The sequence below is a fragment of the Limanda limanda genome, chromosome 16, assembly GCF_963576545.1.
Source record: "Limanda limanda chromosome 16, fLimLim1.1, whole genome shotgun sequence".
NCBI classification, from domain to species: domain Eukaryota; kingdom Metazoa; phylum Chordata; class Actinopteri; order Pleuronectiformes; family Pleuronectidae; genus Limanda; species Limanda limanda.
This window is the reverse complement of record NC_083651.1, coordinates 7738533-7765616: the sequence shown is the minus strand read 5'-3', so window position 1 is coordinate 7765616 and position 27084 is coordinate 7738533. Positions and strand designations below refer to the sequence as shown.

General features: G+C 40.6%; 1 protein-coding gene across 1 annotated transcript; it reads left to right on the top strand.

Annotated features, from left to right (window-relative positions):
• The first annotated feature begins 980 nt into the window (after nucleotides 1-980).
• Nucleotides 981-25962, top strand: wars2 (tryptophanyl tRNA synthetase 2, mitochondrial). Its single transcript, XM_061088977.1, has 6 exons — nucleotides 981-1027; nucleotides 14969-15229; nucleotides 18064-18144; nucleotides 19489-19571; nucleotides 22032-22150; nucleotides 25011-25962. The coding sequence occupies exons 2-6, from the start codon at nucleotides 15164-15166 to the stop codon at nucleotides 25457-25459; spliced, it is 798 nt and encodes a 265-aa protein (XP_060944960.1). The 5' UTR covers nucleotides 981-1027; nucleotides 14969-15163; the 3' UTR covers nucleotides 25460-25962.
• The last annotated feature ends 1122 nt before the right edge of the window (nucleotides 25963-27084 follow it).

Below are 27084 nucleotides of genomic sequence, written 5' to 3'. Positions count from 1 at the left end.
TGTTGTGGAAACTCAAAGTGTTCACCATTTAATGGCCAAACAAGAACTAAATCAGTAAATCTTTGTGATAGGTGATAACCAATCACATCTCTGTCTTGCTTGTTTTGATGCACACACAAACACTTGGTGATGAAAAGTAGCTTCATGAAATACAAAAAGTTTACTGAATAAAAAAATGAAAAAGATTTTAGCAATTACACAACGTTTTTTTTTAAAAAACAGACAAAAATTGACAAAACGTTCTGATTTATCATGCCTGTTTGATTCATTCACAAAATCTCATCATGAAATATTTGAAGCGACATATTGAGAGGTTTGATAAAAGTTTTGACACTTTTTGACATGAAGTCATTGACCGCGGACATTTAATCTCTCAGGCTACCAAGAGCCTCTTCGCTCTGACTGAATATATGACGGGCGACCTGCAGCTACAACTGTTCAGGAAAACACAGAAAACTCCTCTGTACACGTTTACTGTCTTAGCATTATTTAAGATTTTTTGGGGAAAAATCTATCAAACAATACTGTGAAATGAAAAGAGAGAAGACAAAAACAAAAACAATGATGGTCACACCATACATTGATTAGATTTATTGATTATTCTGTCTCAGCCATGTATCTCAATAACCTTTGCACTTTGTCTGGCCAATTATAACACTCTGGTTTTAAGGTTTTAATGTCATTTTTTGTTTTTCATCTTTTATGTGTTATATCCTTTTAGTGTGTTATAATTTTAAGCATTTTCATGGCAGATGCAATATTAAACTTGTCGTTGTTATTTGATTTGATATCTTTTTACATATCAGGTTAATTGTGAGTAAATAAATGCTGCCTGTCAGCTTCATTTACTTCCACCGCTTGTTCGCATTTGTTCCTTTTTGTCCTCCCGAAGCCACCGTACCGTGACGTCACAGTAAAGATGGCGCTGCCCGTACGGACAAACTTGAGAAATGTCTCTAGATTCATCCGGTCCAGTTTCTCTTCTGTCAGATCCTTGTGCGCTAGAACCAGGAGCCCGGATAACCAGGTACGATCTGCGGGTCAAAGTGTTTCATTCACCGAGGGAGTTAGTTCCAAGCTGGAAGGAAACATTGCATTCTGACTGCACGACCACAGACACACACATTCACAAACACACAACCACACACTCTGGAATACCACTGTGTGTTAAACAGTCTCACCCTGTTAACACCGTTTCACCAGCTTCATATGTTTCCTATTTCTTTAATCCTCATAAGGTTTCATTCAAACTCTGGCTGTTGAATCCAGGTCTCACCTTCAGATCACAGGTTCAAAACCTGCAGCAAACATGTTCATGATCTGCTACTTTTATTCCAAGAGCTTAAAGAAGACCCACAAACAGCAGGTGTGTCATTTGCAAAAGTTTGGGTCAGATTTGTAAAAAATTGTAAAAAAGGATTAAGGAATAAAAAGAAAGTACTGTAAGAACAAGGAGAAAGATAAAGACATGGACCAATAGAATAAAATAAGAAATATAATTCATTGCATACAATGTAAAATAAAAAGTAGGAAAAATGAAAATAGGTTACATATTCTGCAGAAGAAGTGCAAGTTATCGATGGTGTGTTCAAATGTCAATGAGGTACAAATTGTAAATGTAGTGAAGTCTGTTCTACCTTTTAAGATTTTTTCTCTATTTGAAAATTATCCTGACATCATTTGAAAGTATTAAAGACAACATCTGGAACACTATGAGACATGACTGCACGTCAGTACGGAGACCGTGAAGAACCAAAAGATGATATTTGTTATCTGGTGCTCACAAGTTATTATCTTGTAGGAACAAGTTACCGTCTTATCCCTGTGATCATGGAACATAGATCATGATGCTGGACCGTGGATCAGAGATGTGATCGTGGATCCTGGTTGTTGTTGATCCTGATCGAGGACATTTATTAGAACTGCTTGATACAGGGTTCCCACGGTCATGGAAAACCTGGAAAAGTCATGGAATTTTAAAATGTGTTTTTCCAGGCCTCCCAAAAGTTTTGGAAAAGTCATGGAAATTTGTTATATTCATATTTTCATTAAGACAATTTAATCGAATGCCCATCCCGCTGAGTTTTAAATAATTCATATGCTTTTAAAGAAATACGCTCAAAATATAATCAGGCATACTTGGGTTTGTGTCATTTAAGGTATTCTGTATGCCTTGGAATTCTCATTGTGAGTTTGAATACTACATTTTGTCACTTTTTCACGTATACACTGAGATTTCACAAAATGTTCGGTCATAGAAATTTGGTTTAAAGTTATTGAAAAGTCATGAAAAAGTCACGGAAATCCATTGGTCAAAATGTGTATGAACCCTGTTGATATAAAAAATGTCTGCTCACATATTCTACTCTTACTGACAATAACAGCTCCCTTCATCTCCATCAGACATTTTATTATGCATAAATACTTTAAACTTTGACACACGTTTTCATTACGTCGTAAATACGGTTGTTTTGTTGATGTTCTCAGCTAAACGTGACATCTATAGTACTTCTGTCCATCCTGGGAGAGAGATCCTCACATGTGGTTCTCTCTGAGTTGTCTTTGGTAGTTTTACTTTTGTTGAGGGTTAAAAGCAGAGGAAGTCCCACCTTGATCAGATCTAAGGGACAAATTGTGATTTGTGAATATGGGCTATACAAATGAAAGTTGATTGATTGAGTCACAGGAGTTGTGCACACAGAGTTCATCTATCTATCTGCGTTGTAAAGACATGATGCTTTGAAGACTACACCAGTTGCGTTAATATCTTTTAAGAGTTAGTTAATTTCTCAGGTATGCTATTTGAAAAATAGTCCTTCCTTCAGCTGAGCACGATTTCCTTCAGTACAGTAAATGATTCCCGACAATCCTGTGTCCCTGTGCAAGGGCAACAAGAATTTCAGTGTATGACATTCCCAGCTGAAAATAAAACTAGATCAGCTGAGTCTCTCCATCTACTATGGTACAAACCTGGTGGCTGTGTACGTGAGCGATTAAAACACAAACATCTTCTTAAAATAATGAACTTGTTAATCTTATAGCCGAGCAGACTTGAGGAGCCAGGGATCGAACCACCGTTCCTCTGGTTAGTGGACAACCCTTTCACCTGAGGCCAACTGTCCAAAACTTAGAGAATATGCAAACCGTCACATTTTAGAAGCTGTAACTGATCACTACTTTGCATTTTTGCTTGAATTGACTGCCCACGATTTTTATTCTCTTCACCACATATAGTTAATTCTAGAGCTAGGCCGATAAATCCTATGTCATATATTTGAAAGTAAAAGAAACAGGTTTATGTGTTCATTGTAATTTTGTGTGTATGTATGTATATATATACTCATTATGTGATATGAATTTCTCATTACATTTTCATTTGTGTTAAAAAACAAGAGGACAATCATGTTCTCTGGTCCTTAAAGGAATAAAGTGCTGCTCTTGCAGTTTTATTTCCGAATGACAATAATTCAGTCATCCTGCTTCTTGCTGAAATTAGTACTTTCTGAATGAGTCTGTAACTTTCAACTGTAACAGTCTCCTCAACCTGTCACTGTTTTTGTCATACTATTAATTTAAACAAATGTAGGTATATAGAGAATACTTGTGGAGTTGCTCTAGGAACCTTTGTTATTTCCAGCAGCTGCATTTAGTTTGACAGCACACAGTGTTTTCAGACACTGGAAAGCAGAACAGTCCCTGTCAGGTTTGTTATCAGTCGAGTCAAAGAGTGAAGGTGTTTTTTGTCTTCGATACAGATTCAAGCAAACATGGTTACACCCAATCCCTGGGGCAGTTGAATTCTGGGAAATGGAGGGAATCAGAATCTGAAGTTGAATGAAACGAGTCATGTTGAAGTAGAAGGTGGTTCTACGTATAAAACAAGTCATCACATGAATTAAATGTCATTAACGGCTTTGTTATTCCTTATGGAGGATGTTTTTAATGCCTTCTGCTTGACTTTGAGACGATATTCTGTTTTGGGCTGTTCCCTCATCGCTGAACGACACACCTTGTTCATCCTCGACTCTCGCAGCTTCCTTTTGCAACTAAAAGGTTTCTCTTCGTCTAATTGAGTTTATTTTGTGCTGTTTGTCTTCGTGGTCTGGCACCTGGCATGATGTCTGCTGTAGTACGCCTTGAGTGTGACTTCTACTGTGAATTCAAGAAACCTGCCTCCTATAACTCAGCTTAGGGTTTTTCCTATTATTGCTTGGCTGCCTTGGAGAAGCAAATGGGGTGTTAAGGCAAACAACGAGTCCCCTGGCTCACGCAGGAATCACCCGTGTGTTTCAGTGTGACAAAGATCCCAATTACTGAGCCCAGCTGAAAACCTCACCCATCTGCCCACGTAGCACTGTTGCCGGTTGATGTACGAGCTGTAATACAGTATGTGTGTTCACCGCTGTCCAGTCTGTGTTTTGCTAGGACGTAGTCTCGGGAGAGGCCAGAGAGTTGAGCAACTAGACGGGACGACAGGGTGGAAAAGGGGAGGGGGGAATCACAGCAGTGCTTCATTACCAGCAATAACATCAGAAATGAAGTGTTGGTTTTCATTTGTTTTAATTTTCTCCAAATGTGGCCGGGCGAGTGCAAACACCGGCACGCTCACAATGCCCCGAGGTGTGATGTGCGTCAAACAACACGCTTTTCTGCAGGTTTTTTTTTTTTTTTCTTGCCCTGGAAAACTGGAAAATGTGTTTTTAAAAGGTCGCTGAACCTCAACGGGCTCAAAGATGAAGTGTGACCTTCTTCACGCTTTGACTTTTGTTTACGAGAGGGCTTCGCCTTTGCCACTTGTGGTTCAAATTTGCTGTTAATATCTACTCATATTCGCAAATGTCGGTGAGATAACCTGCGGTAATTCGATAAAGAGGGAAGAAAGGAAGAGAGGGAAACACGAGCAGATGTAGGGCTTCACGACTGCAGTGAAGCCGGCTGCTTTTTTTCAGCTGGTTTTCATAAAGAGGCAGACGGTACATAATCCGTGTTTCTATGCGTTTTTTAAAAACAGCTTTACCAACTATTAATGGAAGTTGTATAATGTGATATAGTTCAGTTTAAAAGTAATGAAGACTTGTAATAACTCTGTTCATGTTTGATGCCAATCCTCTTAGAAATTACTTGGAGTCTACATATTTGAAATGGAAGCAAAGTGAGGGTGTGGATTCTGGAAGACATGGGTGTTGAATCTAATCAAATAAAAAATGGTATTTAGTTAGATAATTAGAACATTAGGATCCATTACTTCTTGATCCATCTCCTCAACTTCTCTGTAATATAGGATTTACTGGAGCAACACAAATAGTTAACAAGCTACGTGAGCTAAGGGATATATTTTCAAATAATTTTTCAACTCAACCTTCCATAATGGCTAAAATAATCAACGATAATAGTAGTAGTTTTATTATAATATTAATTATCTTATCATCAGGGGCCCAATGTGTGATTAACTGAAGTATTTTTTTGTCTTACAGAAGAATTTATTACGTTTTATTGCCAAGAAGGTTAGCATAACAAACATAAGGAGAATTGTAAAAAAGGATAAAGGAATAAAAAGAAAATACTGTAAGAACAAGGAGAAAGATAAAGACATGGACCAATAGAATAAAATAAGAAATAGAATTCATTGCATACAATGTAAAATAAACAGTAGGGAATATGAAAATAGGTTACATATTCTGCAGAAGAAGTGAAAGGTATCGATGGTGTTTTCAAATGTAAATGTCAATGAAGTACAAATTGTAAATGTAGTGAAGTCTGTTCTACGTTTTAAGATTTTTTCTCTATTTGAAAATTATCCTGACCTCATTTGAAATTATTAACAGATAAAGCTACAATGCTTAAATATGAAAAAATTGTATTTCTTTGGAAAACAAGCAGATATTTGGGAGTTAATATTTTACTATTGCTAATCATTTCTAAATGGTAGAGTCGTTTCATGAGAGGCGGTGGACTAGTGGCAGAAACTTGGACTATGGGCAGAAAAGGTCTCTTATTCGTCTCTGGTTCGACTCCACGGAGAAACAACAAAAAGACGAACCTGGATTGATCTGTCCAAAAATCCAAGAGGATTCTCCCTTCCCTGTCTAGTGCCCCTGAGCAAGGCACCTTACTCCCCCAACATCTGCTCCCCGGGCGCCGTACATGGCTGCTCACTGCTCTGTGTGTCTGGCACCAGATGGGTTAAAAGCAGAGGTTAAATTTCCCTCCTTGCATGAGTGTGCTTGTGCATGTCTGTGCATGTGTTTGGGACAAATAAATGTATCTTATCTTAATCTGAATTACTTTAACCTGCGTGGTGAAATTTAGCTGTTCTAGTCGCTGGTTGGAGCTGCAATCTGTCTGTGCAGCTCTGCAGCCCCTTCAGCCTCACGTCAGCTGTAAATACTGGGCTCCCTGTCCAGGGGTCCCTCGCCTGTGGTCCTGTTATTGGCTGATATCACTCATGTCAGCCCCGGGCTCCAGGAAAGAGGAAGTGACTTCTAATTCGCCTCTCTGTTCTCCTCAGCTCCAAATTCACTTACTCGGGTGTCAGCTAAAACCATTAGAGCTGCTCCCGCACCACATGGGAGCGGCCGGCGAGAGCGAGGAAACATGGCCTCCCCTTCGAGGATGTTCATTAACTGCCCTATTTATTTTCAACTGTCAGAAAAGCCCGCTAATTCTCAGCAGTCCGCTCTGCGTAATTAGGTCTGTCGTAGTCATTCTCCTGCCAGAGCCCTCACTCAGGCTCTGTGCACATTACCTGCTTCTTCAAACTATGCCATATGTCAACATATTCCTCTTTTTGGAAATGCATGTAAAGCTAAGTTGAATTACAGAATGGCTCTGTAGACATTTACCCACAGTGGTGCCTGGGGACTCTTAGTCGTTTTACCATGTTTTAGTTTTTGCCTGATCCGTAGCTTTAAGCCGAGCATCTGACATTTCTAATTAAAACGCACCAAGTATCTGGTGTCAGGGCTTTGAGCTGCACTCAAGTAAATAGCCGCTGCTTTTACAGGAGGGAAAGAGCGGACTCTTCAGAGAAGCTGCCGGTGGAGATTTGCCCTGAGTGTTACCATAATTACATATTGATACATTTATGAAGTGTATGTCGCTTGTTTTCTGCTGCGTTGTGTTTTGTGTGTGTGTTTCTGATGTTATTAGCTCTCCTGTCAGTCACTTGTTTCCTGCCAATGAAATGAAATGAAACATGCCCCATTGTCAACACAGACGAAGGAGGAAGTGGTTAAAAATGAAAGTATTTGAAAATGTGTAAGTAAAAAGTAGCTCTGGCATGAATGTGTTTATCCAACGGTGAAAAAAGCTGCAGAGAAATTAAGCTAGCCTTGACTTTTCCAGCTGCACACAGCTGCTCTACATGTGATCATGGACAGAAAAACTGCATAAGTCTGAACTCGAGCTGAACTTAGTTTTATTCGGAGACACTGGTTTTAAGCAGATTTAGTTCATAACACAGCTATCAGGCCTGACTTATACGTTGTTGGTGACAGTCAATAGTTCTCGTGGGACGTGTGATGGAGAACTTTGTTGAAACTGCAGAAATGCTATTTGCATATTTGTCTGATAAATCCTCTTCAGGTTCACAGTGATGTCATTATAATTCTTAAATATTAATGACGATGGTTAGCTCTTTACACCGTCCATAAGTCTCTGGAGTTTTTGAGCCCCTTTTAAATTAAGGACTACTTTGCAAGTGTTGCTGACATTTTTGGAAACATTTTGAAATAATAATGATGTCCCCTGCATTTTTCTCCTTGTTCATTTTAAAGAGTTGCTGAAACTTAGCGTCAGGATGGATGTTGGAAATTACTTTAAACTTCAGGAAATATTTTAATGTGTTCAGACTTATTTTAGCCAGACCACTTTGTTGGCCAAGCAGGACAGCTTGACCCAAAAAATAAGATCCCGAGTCGTCTGCAGAAAAAGGCTGATCTGTGGCTGGATGATTTGGCAGAAACACGCTGCTTTGACCAATCAAATACATGCAAACTTAACTTATTGATATGTCTGCTGTGATAGTTAGAAATTTCGTTTTCTGAGTTGCAAACTCCTGTCACATAGTATTATAATGACCATGCAGTGCTTTGGAAACTGTCAATAACAAATGGATCTGAAACGGATATCTTTTTTTATCCTAACACAGTCTTCCTCAGCAGATAGAGATTTTACACATTGGTTATGTTACTCAAGATGTTAAAATGTATTTTCCTCTGAAGTGCTTCAGCTCTGGATTCTCAACTCGACTATCAGTAAAGAAAGTTTTTCTTCAATAGTTTCTAAACCTGTTTCTATTGAGATATTGTATTATGGGCCTTGCTGCCAGATGATGTAAAGTTTGTACTTCTTTGGGTTTAACGTTGCACATTTTACACTTGTGTAATATAATTATATCAACAGGTAGTGTAATACTGTTATTGATGCAATATCAGTTGTCAGTGTTTGTCACTTCTCATAAACTAGAGCAGTCGTTAAATGTTATGTTTCTAATGAGCCAGATTACAGTTTCCTGTCTCGAGTATGTGCTGCTTCTTTTGGTTCTGCACCCCCCCCCCCCCGCCCCCTCCACCCTCAGACTGTATTGAAGTCTGGATCCGTCAGAAGCTGCAGCCTGTTAGGGCTGGAGTCTGGGGCTGCCTGGTTATTTTTGGAGCTCTGTCGGGCCCTGTCTGCGGGGAGTGCTGTTTTTGAAGGGCCTCCAGTCCCATTAATCAGCCCAGGGACCCCACGGCGCGAGCGGGCCCCGAGCCCCGGTCCGCCACACTGCAGCGTTCTGTTCCTGTACCCCTGCTCTCTGCACAGTGGGAAGCTCAGAGGAACCTCATCAATCTCACCTGTCCCACACGTCAACCGCAGATTTAATCAAACGCTCCTTTTGGGCCTTCGCATCCAACACCCCCCCCCTCCAGGAGGAAGAAAAAAAACCCTACCCAAGTCCTGACTGAACTCAGTCACACTTTTATTCTTATTTATTTAGTTTAGTTTTTATCACATTGCCTTCTCCATCACATTCTTTTCTCTTTTTTCCTCCTGCTTTGTCCACGGCTGCATTCCTGAATTTTCCCGTTCTTTTTGTTCATATGCATTCGTTCATCTGTTTCTCTCCTCCGTGGATGATGCACTTTGTTTCAAGCTGTGGTGTGTTCTCACACTGGTCAAACGCACACACAAACACACACATTTTAGGATAAGGGGAGGGGGGTGTTATACAGTAAACCCCATTTCCTATTCGATACCTCACTGAAGTGCGGCTCTGTTGGTCGCCCGCGTTAACAGGTCCCAAAGTGGGAGGAAGACAGAGATGAAGAAAGATATGGAGGGAATGGTATGTCATGGTGCATGTCAGCAGGATGCCGGTGTTAATGGGGTGCATGGGGCGCTCGGGACAGAAGAAGAACACTGGATCCTGTGTGTCGGGCAGCCTCCATCTGCAGGCCCGTCTCGATGCTCTGCAGCCACTGTCAGATCTGGAGCTCCTTACCCGGGCCGCAAAGAGCTGACGGTAATTCACAGCGGGGCAAGCGGTGACGATCCCAGAGGTGGTTTTTGAGACTTGTTGAAATTGGCGCGGTAAAATGGAGGCGACTGTCGGCTCCGCTCATCAGCCCCTCGGTGAGAGAGATGTCAGTGGTCCACTCCAGGACTCCTGGGCTCTGATATGATGTATGAGCCCTGAAAAGCAGCCCAGAACAGATCGGAGAAGAGAAGTCCACTGTTGGAAAGTCTTTGCTCGACCAAATGGATGTGATTAATAACATTGAGCAGACTGAGGCTGTAGACTTGGGCTGGATGAGCTGCAACTGTTCAATAATAACAAATGTAATAATAATAATGGTGAATCTCAGGTCTCTTTCCCCCCCATAAGCAGGCAACACTTTGAATTCCACCATTTATTAAAGTTACAGCTGGAAGTTTACAGTCCAATAAGCAAAAAATAAAAAACAATACTGAATGGAGACAAAGAATAAAACTAAGATTCTCCAGTCATGATGTTATTCATCAAATTAAATAAAACATAAGATGATAAGGAATCTAATATGCAATAATTCACAATTTGCAGTTAATAAAATTACACAACTTTAAGTCATATCATCTCTATACCATTTAACTATTTAGTGTGAGCATATGTTGTGACCAACAAGGTAAAATGTGAGCCAATTCAGTACCATCCCAGTCTTGAGTCCCTGTTGGAGAAATGCATTGCTTTATGAATCTGTCAAATAGAATTTTGCATCTGGTCCCAGCCGCCTATTTGTCATCGCTGCACAATCCTCTGTCAAGATGTAGTTTAATTTTATCTTGCTCTAACTCAAATTGCAATTCAACATTTTTCCTCTATTGCCCGCTGTGCAGTTGTTTCCATGGCTCTGGAAAGATGCTGGAGAGAAAAGGGAAATGTTTCCTGGAACTGGACTTACTCTAGAGTTGTGGGAAACCTGGTGTTGATCCCTTTTTGTCCTTAAATGAAGTGAATCCGCTCTAATTGCCTGCTGTTTTCCATCTAATGACGCCGTTTGTGATCAAATTACTGCTTTTTACTGGACTGTGCGATTGTTTTCTTTCCACCAGTGTTGTTTCTGATCCAAGCTGTCAAATTCACATGGACAGACACCTTCACAGCTTCGATGATGTTGATGTAGGCAAAGACTACAACACTTGCGGACATATGTCTGTGTTTGCACATGACCTCTACCCCCATGAATAGTACCACACACACTGACAAATGAACACTATTCCAGGAAAGGCAGTGAAAGCGTGAAAACCAGGCCTTTTAGTGTACGTAACCTTCTAGCTGCTGCTGTAATGTATTCAACATATGGCAGACGTGGATGAGGAAAGCTTTCGTCACATTAGCGACGATATAGTAGGACAACGCCGTGCCTGTCAGTGTAAAATATGAGGGGGAGAACCAACAGAATTTCCCTCCTTGCCTGTGTGTACAGGCATGCAACGACAGTGAGGCAAGAGATGGAAATTGGCTTCATCATTAAACCTGACGGTCAGAGATTGTATTTTTGTTCTTATTGCTTCTTTTAAGTTTGACGTTCCTGTTGCACATGTTTTTATCTCAAAAATTGTTCTTCAAATCAGAAACATTGTTTTTCATAGCTGTCTTTCAAGGGATGGCAATGTTTGTCTCTGAACTGTATGAACCACAGGGAATATAATATTTGAAGCCTGGCATTGCTAGATGAATCTGCATGTGGGATTGGGTCTGGAACCTCTGCTAACGACCGTTGATGACCAAAATCCACCAGCAACCATTTTTAACGAAGCTTTTCTGCAGCATTTACCATTTTAGTTAAGTGGTGGTGACTTTCTTAATCAGGTTTAAGACGGATGGAAATCTGTCTGAACCGCAGGCGCCAGAGCATCTGTGACAGCTGATAAACATTGGCCCGCTAATTCGTCTGATTTCCTGGTTAATTGTGGATTTGAGTGAAGTGTCTGGATTATTTGATGGATTTCCATGATTCAGCACAGACATCCATGACTCCCTCAGGATAAAATATAATAAGATTTGATCTAAAGCCATCATCAGTTCAAATTTTGAATGTGTCCCAATTGTTTTTGAACATACCTGCAAAACTGATAGTCCCATTACTAAAGGGTCCTTCAATTTTAGTGCAAGTTCAAATTATACTTTTAATTATCCCTGTATGGGTTTAGTTTTCAATTAACATGTTTAAATCTGGGTTAAAAAATGTATTAATCTGAACTCCCAATGCTACAAACTCTACCAGTGAAATTCATTTGGTTTATTTTACTCGATGCATCCTACTGACCACAAGGTGTCATTTCACCTTTTAAGATATGAAGTCGAGAACTAATGTTGACACAAATTCACTTGCACAGGTTTAATATAGTCCATGGCAAAAGTAAGCTGGATGATATTTTATTACTGTTGGCTTTGCAGCGCAGTATACATTACAACCATTAATTGCTTTGCAACATTTACTGTCTCCACTGTCGTCATGCGCTAGTTGATTTAGTTCCTTGTGTGAGCAACTTTCTCCTCCAAGGTTCCTAGAGGCACATCCTTGAAGAGGCTTTCCTCTAACTAAAGGTAACATGGAGGTGTCGTGGTAACCCTCGATTGCCCAGTGGCTAGTTAGCTGTGCTGTTGACTCTCATTTAACACTCGATTGGCTCAAATGACACCATTACCATGTCTGCATGGCTAATGGCTTCCCCTGGGGGTTGGTGCAGAAGGGGAACATGCGTTTGGCGTGTCAGCTCGAGGTGAGAACACACATGAGCCAGACCCAGGGCCCCGTCCACACCCAAATCAACCCTGACACTTCTTAAGAGGCTCTCGGCATCAATGGCACTCCAGTGCAATTACCCTGTCGGTAATGACATAAGCACCCAGTTCCTTCCTGCTTCTCTCTTGCCGAGCAGTGACCAGCTCCCTCAGGCCAGTAGACAGAGACTTTGTGGACCATGCTGGCCTCAGAGCAGTCGTTATTTGATCCCTTAGGGCTGAGAGAGGGAGAAGTGCTGGGCCACGCCGGTGACCGAGCAGCTGTTATCTGATCTCAGACGCTGTGCTGAGCCCGTCCCTCAGTCAGATTGAATGTGATGCAGTTCAGCAAGCTGTCAAGATAACCGATTTCCCAGCAGTGAGCGAAGAGGATATCCTCTGAAAGCGTCAGGTTTTAATGAATAGTTGTGATAACCTTGAAAAGTGCAGCCGGGGAACATATGATCGCCAGTCATCTTTGAGGTGATAACACGGAGATCTCAGGGGTTTTGCGGGGCTTAGGTTTAAAAATGAGCTCCACTGCTGAAATGTCCAGGTGTTGGTGGTTGAAACACATCTCACGTCGAGCTAAAACAAACTTAACCTCACTGTTATCGTAAGATCATGACAGTATCAACTTTGACGTTAAGATCTGGACAGGTTGTTGAGTCAGAGAATGTAAATTAAGTTTAGTTTTAATGGGTTATTGATGGACGAAACTTTGATCATATGCAGTTCATGACAAACAGGAAAAACTCGATCTGCTGAAGAGTATCTTGTGATTCAGCAGAAATCTCCAGAACAGCTTGTTGCAGTAAGATTATTTAGTCAATTATAAAACTTTGATTCTTTTTTTAAGGGCCAATTCCGAGGGTGTAACGCCACTGTTTCCACTTTATGCGATGGATAACAATGGATGATACATTTCCAGAGTTGTTCCATCTCATTGTATTTTTATAATTCTACATGCAACATTTAGAAAACAATTCATCATTGACACCGGTGGCCAATAAGTGAACTGAAGTCATCACTCTGTAGGTTGGCGCAAGCAAGAATCTTTGGCATCACCCAAAGTGGTGATTTTACGTGCGCTAGACTGAACATAATTGACTGGGAACCGATTGATAGATGAGAAATAGATTTTTTTTATATATATTGGACACTAAAGACTGTATTTGACCGTCCAGCTCGGGCACAGTACCAAAAGAAGTGTGGAGGAAAGTTTGACGAATGGGGAGTGTGTGTTGGAGCCTATGTTGTGCTGAAGGAGCAGATTGTTTGTTGACGTTAGCAGACTCCATTTCTAGGCTAACATAAGGGCTAACATTAGTCATTGAGGCAAGGCACTCAAGCATAAACGTCACGTCCTTAGGAATTTTCGCGGAAAATTTGACGCCAGCTCTTTTATAGAAACCGATCCTCGAGCTCTTATAGGCGGCCGCGAAAGTGCAGGAGGTTTATTTATACCTGTGAATTTCTTCAAGTGCTCACATATAACATGAATATGTTGATGTATGCAAATCCTCAAATTTGTGGATTTAATTTATTACTGAGAGCTGAACCTTGTGTTTTTATTTCACCATCTTGTTGGTACCTGTGGCCACACCTGTTACATCACATACGAAGGACCCTGGCATTGTTGGCCCCGATTTAGTTCTTGCGGTTGTTGACCTCATTGTAGACCAAAACCTAGTGAAGCTTTGTTCTCACCCACATATTCCATCTACCCATCACAACAAAGACATGCATGTTCCCTCACCACATTCTCTTTTTTGAGCTGGTAAGAACTCACTCGTGGTGTTGTAGTGGGATCTCCATGTGTGTTACCCAGGCAAACACTTTGTATTTCTAACTGCCCAAGGAAAACCCAACTTCCAGTCTCCGTCTTTTTGTTTTCTGCCCCGTTAAAGCCCTAATCCACTGTGTAACGGCCATAGATCTTGGATACCATATGTCATTGCGGTTTCGCGTCTCATGACAGGTGCCGCCCTGCTTACTCTCTAATTGTATCATGTGGTGCCACCACAAGCAGTGGTAAAGACTTCTCTAACCAAGTGCCAAGTGAAAGCCAAGGTTCAGTTGTGAAGGCCAATGCCAGAAGAAATGAGGCAGTCTCAGGTTCTGCAGAAAGAGAAACACAATGTTTGCCCAACGCTACAAACTCTACCAGTGATCTCCCTCTCTCTTTACGAGTCTCAGCTCCAACTCTATTAGATTTGTTTCTTGTTATAATGTTGGTGACATTGTGGGCTACTACGCTATATTTGACATTTTACTAGTCTCCTACCTTCCTCTCTTCTTCTTTAAGTGTCCTTCCTTCCCTGTTGCGGTATTGGAGGCCTTGGAGTTGGTTGGTTGGATGTTAAATGTTTTTGTTGGCTGGTGAGGTGATGCATTCTTCCTGCTGGATGTGTATGAGAGAGAACAGAGGTGCTAGCCATGGAGTTAGCATCCCAGTAATACAAGCGTGACCGCAGCTGGCCCTCCAACCTGCCAATACTTTACTACTGACACTTCAGTCTCTGCAGACTTCTCTCGAGTTGTGACTTTCTCACCTTTTCACCTTGAGTCTCACTCTCCAAAGATGAGTCTCTTGTACTGTTGCAGGTTTTGAAGGCACTGAAGACAAAAGCCGTTTACAGACATAACCTGCCGGTAAAATGTGGAGAATTGGCTACAAACATATTAAACTAAACCAAGCAAATCCTGCTATTTCTCCAGGGGCCTCCAGGAGGTGGGCGTGTATTTTCTGGGATCCAGCCCACTGGGGTGCCCCACCTGGGCAACTACCTGGGTGCCTTGGAGAACTGGGTGGCCCTGCAGAACCAGTATCCGTTGGTGCTCTACAGCATTGTGGACCTGCACTCCATTACCCAGCCCCAGGACCCGAAGAAGCTGAGGACCAACATACTGGACATGGCAGCCAGCCTGTTGGCATGTGGCATCGACCCAGAGAGGGCAATACTCTTCCAGCAGTCTAAGGTGAGCAGGGGATGGAAGGATGGATGGAGGGATGGATGGTGTAGTAGCTTACTAATAGAAGTACAGAATTCCCTGACCTTGGTACAGTTAAAAAATGACAACATCGACATTAAGTAGGAAATTAGCTTAGAATATCATGTATCTGTTCATAACATTATCAGTGCATCTTTAGACTAGTGTGAAAGTTTGAATGAATTAATTAAGAGTGAACAGTTTATTAGGTACACCAACTAGAAATAACTAGCATAAATAATCCTTCATTAGATTGAGATGTTCAGTTTAGCTGAAATGTCTGTTACTTAGCTCACATGGCTTGAATGGGACAACAGGGACACCTGCCAACACAAAAAAAGTCCAGTACAGTTCAAATTATGATAAATTGAATCAACACCTCTTAAACAGAATTTATACAGAAGCTTTACATTCTTAGTGAAGGAACTGTTCATGTTTATTTCACTTCTGCTGAAGCTGCAGTGTTTATCCACCGACATGCTGGCCAGCTATGATGGCTCCTGATCGTTATCTTAACTGTATGAAAACCCATCACGTTTTGCTTCGGGCAGCTGAGAAGGATAATGACAGATTCAGGGTTAGAAGCAAACAGCTGATCCCACGTTTTAGGTTTAAATTCTTCACTGTGTCGACAGAAAGAGATCACAGCTGTTTGGGTTTTCCCATGATAATGTGAGTGTTTTATTTTCTTACTCGCATAGGTTTAAAAGTTGAAGTGTGTGTTTGTGCGTCGGAGAGTGTGTGATAGTTCAGTCCATCTGTGTTTCTCTGCCACCTCTTCCCCTGCACGCGCGCACACACACACACACACACACACACACACACACACACACACACACACACACACACACACACACACACACACACACACACACACACACACACACACACACACACACACACACACACACACACACACACACACACACACACACACACACACACACACACACACACACACACACACACACACACACACACACACACACACACACACACACACACACACACACACACACACACACACACACACACACACACACACACACACACACACACACACACACACACACACATCCAGTCTTATATTTGTTCCCGTTTAGCTTCATGCCACATAACTTGGCAGCTTGTCGAACACGCCTGCTCCACATGTAAAAATACGACAGCCGCCCAAAGAAAATACTCGACTTTGATGCATACAAAAAAAGAGCAGAACTAGCGTCCAGCAGGGCTTGGTGGTATCAAAAATGAATCTACAGATCCACAAATCCTTTGGGTTTTATAAAAGTATCAGGGAGAAAAGTGGCGTTACTGTGTGGGACCAACTGTTTGCTGATCTCTAAAACCCATTCATAATCTGAAGGAGCTGCTGTGATTGCCGTACGATAAGTCACAATGGGTGTAATGCCCATTTGATCCGTAACATTAGCATGCCTCTTGTCGCAGTGCATTCTTGCCGTGCACCATGAATAGACGCCTTGTTTTTCCCAAGCCTTTAAATATCAAACTTTTTTTCCTCCATTGCACTTCAAATCGTATCCATCAGTTCCTGCGGTGTCATCGACATCTGTCCCATCTCTTGTCTGTGTGCAGCGTGTAATGAACACCGACCCCCTGCATGTTCGCCCGAAATCCTGCTTTATGTCCTCGCTGTCTGGCGCTGACGTCACGCTCCCCAGAATGCTTTTCAAGCAGCAAGAGAAAGAGAGGATGGCAATATAGCCAGTGTCCATAAACTTTAATTTGCTGAAGCAGAGGGCTATTTCCTGCATACACACACTTTATCTCTCTCTCACACACACTAGCACGTTTTTTTCACATCCACCACAGCCTCCATGAAAGCAGATACGTTGGAGCTAATTTAACGCAGCCAGATGCACGGGCTACGCCGCTTTTACGTTTACCTCCTCGTTCCTCCACAACATGTTATTATTTGACCACATGCACAACAGTTTTTTTTTAATTAACTAATTCAATAAACAAATTGCCAACAAACCTGTAAAAGCAGATGGTGCGTAAAAAGTTAGGGGGAAGTTTGAGTTGCGTCCTGCTGAGAGATTTGAAAAGCAGCTGTTTACTATTGCACACACACACACACACACACACACACACACACACACACACACACACACACACACACACACACTAGGAAACCCTGGTTAAATAAAGGTTCAGTAACATTATGCTGAAACCTGTATTTATGTCTGAACTGCATGGATCAGTGTTTATTAGCTGATATCATACATGTTTCATTGGACGCACATGAGTTGATGCACCTGTCTGTGTCAGGAGTGGTGAAGTGAGGTGTAGATAGGCAGTACACTTCTCTGCCACTTGGAGGCGCTAGGGAGTTACACTCCTCTTTCTCCTTCCCAACCCAGATCTCTCCATCCATGAATCTGTGTTTCATCTCCCTGCTTAATTCCATTTAGAATAGTAATAGTTTGCATGTGTGTTGATTATTTGTCTGTTGAGTAATTTACCTTCCATTGATTTTTCAATACCTATATTCATTCCCTAATCCTTGCCATGTCTTAATTCATGATTTTTAAATGCTTGTAAGTTAATTACAATAAGTTATGTTTTTGACTACAGTAAAATATGAAAGATTCAGAATGAATAAACCAGAAGAAATGACCCAGTGAATCCAAGTTATGGCCTCAAGAACAAAGGATTCGATTCAAGATATAATTTGTTGTTGCTGTCAGATCTTTAGCTGCAGAGAGATGCTTTGTTAACGTGTGTGTGTGTGTGTCGTGTGTGTGGGCTTTTGTTTTGAAGCAGAATATAACACTCATATTGCATTTGTCTGAATCCTGCAGGTGTCTGAACACGCTGAGCTCTCCTGGATCCTCGGCTGTCTGACCAGCATGCCCCGCCTCCGACACCTGCCGCAGTGGAAGGTAACTCTATCTTTCCTGCTGCCAATGCTCACATATGCATGTACACAAAAAAAAAATCAAGAATTATGATGGAACAGTTGCAGAAACAGCTAAGGTAGTTTTTTTAAGTGATTCTGACCCTGGTAAATATTGAACTTAAAATGAGTATTCAGTAATATTGGTGATTGTATGATTAATGTTATTGACATTTGTAATTATCTGAGTTCGAAAATTAAAGTGTTAAGGTAGTAATTAGCACACTGCTGAGTAAAGGTACCACATCATATTTTAACAACCCTCTAATGACCAATGAAAAGTGGCCTAATAACCAAACCTATAAAACATAGAAAATGATTGTTTAAAAGAATATTAATATAGTATTGTGAAAAGACTATTCTGAAAGACAAAATACAAATCTGTTTCTTATTTTTATTTGTCTGGCCAATAATTACAGGTTGTTGTTTTATCCTATTAACTACAATAGTTTCCAAATCATAAACATTAATAAAATCTGATGCCAAATACTATAAATAATCAGCTGTTGTGACATCAAATTAATCCAAGCTCTCATCATACGTTACATGTCGGTTAGATCGATTTTGACTTATCGACTATTATACTCAGAGTATTAATTTTATAGCTGAACACAATTAAATTATTATATATTTAAATACAGCTTGAATTTCTGTGAAATTTTATAAATGCAAATCAACTAATGTAAACATTTAGATGATAATTTTATGATTATTTTTATATTAAATAACATATATAGGGATCATTATTGAGATTATTATGTTTATTAAATGTTTGACCTCCTCATCCTCCCTCACTAGTTTAGCATCAAACAGATTTAATTATCACCACTTGTGCATTTAACTTCAGTTTGATCATCACAAATTAAGATTGTTCCTCTTCCCTCTGAATATCCGGCAGTTACTCAACATCCCTGTTGTCTGTTTGATGGTTTTGTTTCTCCTGTTCCACCTGCCACGGTTTTTATAAGTCTCAATGTTATATAATTTTCTCCAGCCACATGTTGTATGTGATGAGAGGAACCCAGAGCAAGAGACAGCGGTTCCCTGTTCTCCGTCTCTGTTGCTTCATAGAAAACACCTTTTTGTTTACCCAACAGATGAGTTGATCTCAAACATGGTGGAAAATGTCATGTGAACTCATCCGCATCCCGTTTGTCTGAGAACCGATGAGTCGTAAACGTGAAAATGGCTCTTCCAGGGGGCAGAGGAAAGGTCCACATGACTCAGTCTTTCCCTCTCTCTTTTACATATGTTTAGTTTTTTTTCTTTCCTCCTTTTCATTTCCTTGTTTCCTCTGTCTCAACCTGATTCTCTCCATCGTTTCCTCCAGATTAAGAGCAAACAGAAGAACGAAGGCAGCGTCGGCCTCTACACGTATCCTGTTCTCCAGGCTGCAGATATTCTCCTTTACAAGTAAGATTCAATGCAATTTTATTTGTATAGCACCAAATCATAACATTATCTCATGGCACTTTATATAGAAGGTGGAGACCTTAAAAAATACAGAGAGCACAGATCTCTGTGAGTGTTTTTAAAATGAGCTATTACACATGTTTAAATGTGGGTAACAAACGTCCATTGACCCCTTTTCCCCCATTGCCAGTACACGACATGAACTGCAAACCGGGAGGCTCTCTCTCCCCTTTGCACGTTGCTCCTCAGATGCAAAAAACAATAATAAAAGTACACAAACGTCGGTGGCTATTTGAATGCCACTGCCCAAAGGTTCAATGTGCATCATAATGCTGGGCCGAAAAAGTTGCAACTTCTAGCCAAAATAAGAAAGGAAAAATTAGCGTTTTGACCCGGGTGTAACTTTCCAATCCCTGCCATTGGGAGACGATTAAAACCTGTGTCATTTCAACCAGAGAGTGAATGCAGATTGTATCCATTCCCATAGCAGACAATAGCCAGATGTTAGTGGGTCTTTAAAAGACATTTCCAGCACCAGAAAATCGGAGTCCTGTTAAAAGATTAGTTCACTAGTAAATTAAATTATTTAGTTTTTTTGGATCATTTCTATATTCTCTCCTTCTAAAAGACGGGTCACCGTTTTCTCCTTGGCCTTACTTTGCCTCTGATGAAACTGAGAAGAAATACAGTTCATACATCCAGGTTGAAATCATGATTTACAGCCGTTCAGATTGTTGGAACCATCCTGTGCTCTAGAGTTTTCAAAAAGATTAATCTTCGTATTTGAGGAGCGATTGAGCGATTGCTTGTATTTAATCTCAAAGAGCAGCTGGGGAGATGTCGACTGCATGATTTTAAACTGAAATCTGGATTTAATAAAGTGTGAGTTCATCTTTTTTAATAATACGGTTTCTAAGTCTAACGTCCATTTAATTTAATTTACAACCCTTTATTGATGATGTGTATTAAACCTTGCCACGTGTTAGCAGTGTGTTCAACAGCTTGTCAGGAGGAAGAGGAAGTTTTTCATATGAAATACATTCAAATTAAAGTTATCAACTGAATCAACTTCTTGAAATTACTTTTTTTCTTTGTGGGGTAAATGCCACATATTTTGTGACGATTGTTTTGGTCGTCGTTCACTGACTAAACTGATTAAAACAAGAGAGGCGTCTGTTTGTGGTTCTCGACCTTGGCTGAGATATTTCCTGGGGCAAAGCTTGAATAGCCAAGAATATCATTCTATTGAATTCAGTTGAATCTATTCCCACATTTAATGGTGAATTCCCCGTGCAGCTACTTTTCTTCTGGTCTGCTTCTGTCCCCATACAAGAAACACTTCTTGATCATGTCTGGCACATGCAACATAAACAAAAATTCCTCAGCATGATCTTCCACCATCAAGGTTCCCGTTACTATTAATAAACTGTTAAGGGTTTCTTGTGGTTTATCCAGAATAATGTTTTAGTTTACAGTTTTTAGTGACCAAAAGTTCCTAACTTATCTGGAGCCTTCATATCAACTCCCAGGTTCGAATGACGACTGTGGAATGGTTCATATGTATAGCAGAAATGTATTCTGGTAAAAAGCCGACTAAAAGTGATAAGTTAATAAGTCCCAAATTAACTCAGGATAGAATTCTTGTTTTTGACCCATTCATCCACAACAGCCTACATTAAATTCTGTTACTCATTACGCTATCTCACCTGACATCCGGAATCCGATTTATCGATTCAAATTAATTTCTAGCAAATGGAAAATCATGACAGTAACGTAACATAACTTGCCAACAGAAAAAACTAGTACCTTGAGTTTGGAGTGCACAAAAAAATGAAATATCATGTGCTCCGTCTCAACTGGGGTGGTGGTGCACTTCAGCCTCTTGTGGCCAAAACAAGACAAACAACAAACTTCACTTGCCTCCCGGGGCTTTTGCTGGTTATTTTATTAATTTGGTTTTCACAGGTTGTTTTACCTGGGTTCCACCATCTTCCTTTAAAAGAACATTTGTGTGAGATTTTAAATCTGGAAAAACTGTCTGATGATCTGCAAGGGAAAATGTGCCGGCGGTGCATCAGTAGATTTAGATTTGAGCCCAGTTGGTGGTCGGATCATTGTAACTTAGTGTTTCCTCAGTGAAAATTAATCCTTCAGCCACATGTTTCTGAACAATTTACAATTTATCTTCAGCCGTTTCTTTTTGAACCATCAAACAGCCAAAACCTTAATTTCCTGTGATGCAGCAGATAAAACCTCATCTCTATTGCTCTGTGGATTTTATTAAAGGGGAAATTAATGGACCGCTTCCTCCCGAGTGACTGCTGTAAAGTTGTGAACCCATTGCTGTAGACGGCTCCAGCGGTGACACAGATTGTCTCCAATATGTTGCTCCCATCTCGCTGTGTTTTCAGCATGTGCAGTTGTTCAGGAAGCTCACGTTGTTTTCTGTGCTCGTCTCAGGTCCACTCACGTCCCCGTTGGAGAGGATCAGGTCCAGCATTTAGAGCTGGCTCAGGATCTCGCTCGCATCTTCAACAATTGTTACGGAGACGTGTTCCCTGAACCCTGCGCCCTGCTCAGTAAGAACACACACTGGACTCCACTTGTGGTGGCACACACATACACAAGTTCCAGATACAGGCCATAAAAGGAAAGCTACCAATAATCAGATGGATGTCGCCAAAACATGAGTGGTGCCAGCATTCCGTAGTTTTATTTTCATGCACAAGATTTATTCAGTGGTTTCATCAGTTTCCTATTAAAAGACTGGAGCAAACAAATGGCATTGAAAAGGATACTTCCTCAAATGTTCTGAGTCTTTAGATCTTTGCACTTTTATTTTATTATGTATATTTAAATAAAAAGAGGGCATTGGTGATTTTAGAATATTCATGGAGCTTGGATTTTAATTGAGCTTTTAAAAAATAGGGGAAATGGCAGCTTAGTAAAAATTAATATACAAATTCCTTGTATTTCAGTCCAGACACTTGTCACTGAAATACTTTATATCATCAAACCCTGTTGCAGTTACAGGAAATATCTGGATGATATAGCATAAACTGAGTAATAAATAGCTATAACTGTGTTTTCAGTATTTTTAAGCTACTTCGTATTTGTAAACATGGCTGATATTTTCATAGTGTTGCAGTATTTATTTCAATTTTATGTTTTTATGAGATATTGACAGTCGCAGAGAGATCAGAGGAAAAACAAAAACAGAGAGAGAATCACATGCAACAAAGTTCTGCAGCTGGATTTCAGATGCGGCCACAGTATCTTTCTTTTTCAAACTTATTTCACAGAGTTCATTTTACAGGCTATTCCGTAGTTTCAGGATATATATACTTGATGTTGCCAACATTTGGATTGAGATGAATAGGAACAGCGTCATGTTTTCTGCTTCAGTCACAGGAAGGATATTAAATAGGGGGAACTCTCACCCTTGGCCAATTTCAAGACTATTGCAAATTAATTTCTCATTTTTATGACTTTTTCTTTGCCTTAGATGTGTTGATTGTTTTTTCTCTAACTGACTTTGTATCATTTTGTCTGCAACATTGAACCGTTTCCAGCCAAGTCTCCATCCTCAAACAGGCGATGTAAATGCAATTAAAAAGAATACATTTAAAGCAAAGTGACACACCACATGTTACATTAAAAGGCAGTTGAGGCCTTAACGTGCGATAAAAATGTATTGTTTTATCTTGAAAAAGACACATGTACACTCTCATAGACGGCCCACCCCCCAGCCCACCGCCAACTTTCTCCTTGATTATCATCAGCATCATACAAGCACAAGATGGAGTCAGTCAAGTGTGCAGAGCAGCTTTGATTAAAGAAATATTCTCTTCCTCTTGTATCAAAATAATAACAGTGATAATAGATGGGGGGAGGGGGGGGGGTTGTCCTCAGGATGACTTCAGGGGGCTCAGGTTTGCGTTTGCGTGTGTGTGTGTGTGTGTAGACAGGACACCAACAGTATTTGGCTCCAACTGGTGGATCCCTTCTTTATTTGTCCTCTTTGGCGAAGCTCAGCTGCCAGTCACCACCTTCCTTTTGAAACCACACCAAAGATTTTCTCTTTAATTTGCCTGAAATAAAGTCGTCTCAGGATGATTAACAACATGTGACACGATGGATGTGGACTGTTAGTATGAGGCGGGAGAGAGCTGCAGATTGTGAGATGGTGGAAGGATGGGGTTCATAAATAAGGACGGGAAGGAAATCTCAGCTCCTGCTCATCACTTCAGGCTCCAGTAATGAAACTAAGCCTCTTCACTCTTCATTGCTCTGATTTGATCATTTAACGTCCTCTGACATTAAAGGGACTCAGATCCACATCTGTGCCGCAACACGTTAAACCAGCAGGTCATCCACATCTGGAAACATGTCTCATCGGAGTTTATAAATTTAAATAATATTAATAAAACCAAACTAAAATTTACTATCCCCCATTTTTTTGCCCTGACAAGTTCATTGATAGAAAAATAATCAACATCAATTTTGATAGTCATGTAATTAATCATCAAATTAATAAAAAAAACAAAAACGTTTCAAATTCCTGTTGTATTCCTATTCCCCACCTTCTATTTGTGTTAGGTGATTATGTGTTTGTCCTTCTTCTTTATTTTGTCATCACGATTGCCCCAAAACTACTGATTAGATTTCCATAAACTAAGTGGACAGATGGTCCGAGAAAAATCAGACCTACTGACCAAGTAACAAGTTAAAGTTACTGACCAAGGGCTGACTAGTATAATCCTACTATTATACTAAGTTTTTTTTTTTTTTTTTACATTTTCACCAGTTTCCTATGAAACTATTCATGGACGCTGATGCATAAAATCAGACATATTCAGGGGATTGATCCATGGTTGTGTGTAATTTAGTGCAGGTTTATTGAATTTAAACGGATTGTTGGGCCTAGGCTGAGGTTTGTGCTCTACTGAGATTTTTTTTATTTGATTTATTTACTAAAATATCTAGAATTTTAACTTAAGGTCCATGTTTCAAAATCACAAAGAAGGAAACTGATTAAATTTGCTTTGTTCTTACACCTTCAGCTGTTGAAGCTTTGTGGGCTCTTTTTATTTATCAGGCTAAATCAGGCTGTTATCTCAATAACAAGATTTGAAAACACTTTTAATGACTCTGCAGCTACATTTTATTATTTATTATTATTATCATGAATATTCTTAAACAAAGGTTCTTGAATTAAATATGAAAGATAAAGGGACTTAGCTCAGTGGTCTTTTTGGAAAACTACAAATGCATTAATATAAGTTTTGGGGGGATTACCAATAACTAGTTCTTCACTAGTTTTGTGAGTTTTATAAACTAAGCAGGTATCGTTTTCAATCCGATCACGTTTTTGATGTCAGATGTTTTATTTCATATATTTTGTTATTGATAATAGTTTTCTCTATCTTCCTTCCACAGGCTCCACACGAAAGGTCAAGTCCCTCCGCGACCCCTCCGCCAAAATGTCCAAGTCCGACCCCCAAGTGATGGCGACGATCACCATCACAGACTCTAATGACGACATCGCCCTCAAAATCCGCCGTGCCGTCACAGACTTCACCTCCGAGGTCACCTTTGACCCAGAGACACGTCCAGGAGTGTCCAACCTAGTGACGATCCACGCTGCCATGGCGATGATCAGCGTGGAGGAGGCGGTGTCCCAGGCCAGAGGGTTGGACACGGGAGCCTATAAGAATCTGGTTACTGAGGCGGTGATCCAGAGGTTGACGCCCATCAGAGAGGAAATCGAGAGGCTGAAGTCGGACCAGGCTCACCTGGAGGGAGTGCTGGCTCGGGGGAACCACCGGGCGCAGGAACTGGCTGCACCGGTTCTCACAGAGGTCCGGCAGCGAGTGGGATTCTGCTGAGATGCAGCCCGGCTGGAAAATAAAGCCACATTTATACTGCGGGCCCGCTCAGTGCTTAACGGCTGCTGATGTAACATTTTATTCCAATGACTGTTTACATTTCCAGAATAGTCAAGGATGTAACATATTTATTAGAAAGGGTGTTGAAAGCAAAGGTGGAAAAGACTCGACAGCAGACTCCTGTCATGTTTAGACTAAAGACTCATTGGTGGGCAAGCTTTTAAAGACTTTGACCTCTGTGTTGGTCTCATTGAAATGAATAAGGAGGCTGTTTCTAATGATGCAGACATGTAAATGCATCAAAATGAGAACGCGACAATGAGAGCATCTACTGTAAGAGACCATAAGACATTGCATCTTATTTATTTGTGACCACACAAGCTCTGTTTTGTCTTCTTGTCCTCACTCGCTAACAGTTGCACAGCCAAACCAAACCAGCAAAACTCTGTAACCTACTTTCTTTCAAAGATGCAATATTTACTCATTAAATTACACTGACTTGATTTCATTCTTCGAATACGAGCTTATTTTATGATCACAGGTGTTGAGATCTGATGTTGTAACACTTGTCTGTGGTTCTGTTCAGTCAGGTTTGTCTGGCGATGTTGGAAGAAGATTAGATTTAGGAAATCTGAACCCAGAAAAGCAGTTTATCAGAAGTGATTTTCAAGGGAGAAGAACTTTGAAAATACAATTAAATAGACAAATGTAAGAAAATGAACCAGAACTCACTGAAATACAAAGGTGAGAGTTAGAGTGGCTGCAGGATGTTGTGTTTCTCCTGCACTGCAGACGGAGAGAGATGACTTCAGAGGTTCTTTGGTGCAATGAATGAAATAAATATTAATAACCAGAGTCACATTATCAGGTTTCTGATACAACACACAAACAAAGTTCCTCCTGTTTGCTGAGCAATTATCCATCTGCTGATTTTCAACTCTGCTGCAGGACATGGTTTCAGCTCCACTGCTTCCAGACCCGTCATCGCAATCCAGAGGTAAAGAACTGAACTTGAACACTACGGTGATAAAAGAGAAGATGATTGGGAGTCACCTTGAATTCAGTTTGTTAGGAGGAGGCTGTGTTTTCACCCCTGGTTGGTTGGATGATTTGTTTGGATTATGCAAAACGTACTTTACGGATTTCCATGAAACTTGGTGAAAGGACCGAACATGGGCCAAGAGAGAAATCGTTAAATTTGGGGGCAGATCCTCACAAAGGGGCAGTTGTGAGATGAGGGAATTCCCCTCACATTTTTACCAAATTCCCAGGGAATAGTTAATGGATCTTGATGAATACAACCCAACATATTTACGAGACTGATACTGTGAGTGTGTATTTATCTCAAAGTTTAAGGGGACTGTTGTGTCCCTCTGAGTATTTGGGAAAACATTCGACTAGATATTAATTTGTTCCCTTTCTATCATTTGTCCTTTCACCCCTTCATCTTTCAATTATTCTCCTCTTCCTCACCCCCACTCTCCTTGCAGCTCATCCCCCTCCTGAAGTTTCTTCCTTGCACAGTTATAACTCTGCTCTGTGCCACCACATTTTCTCTAATTGAAAATGCATCTCTGTGTTCCTGTTATAATCCTGCAGGGACTTGCACACACACACGCACACAT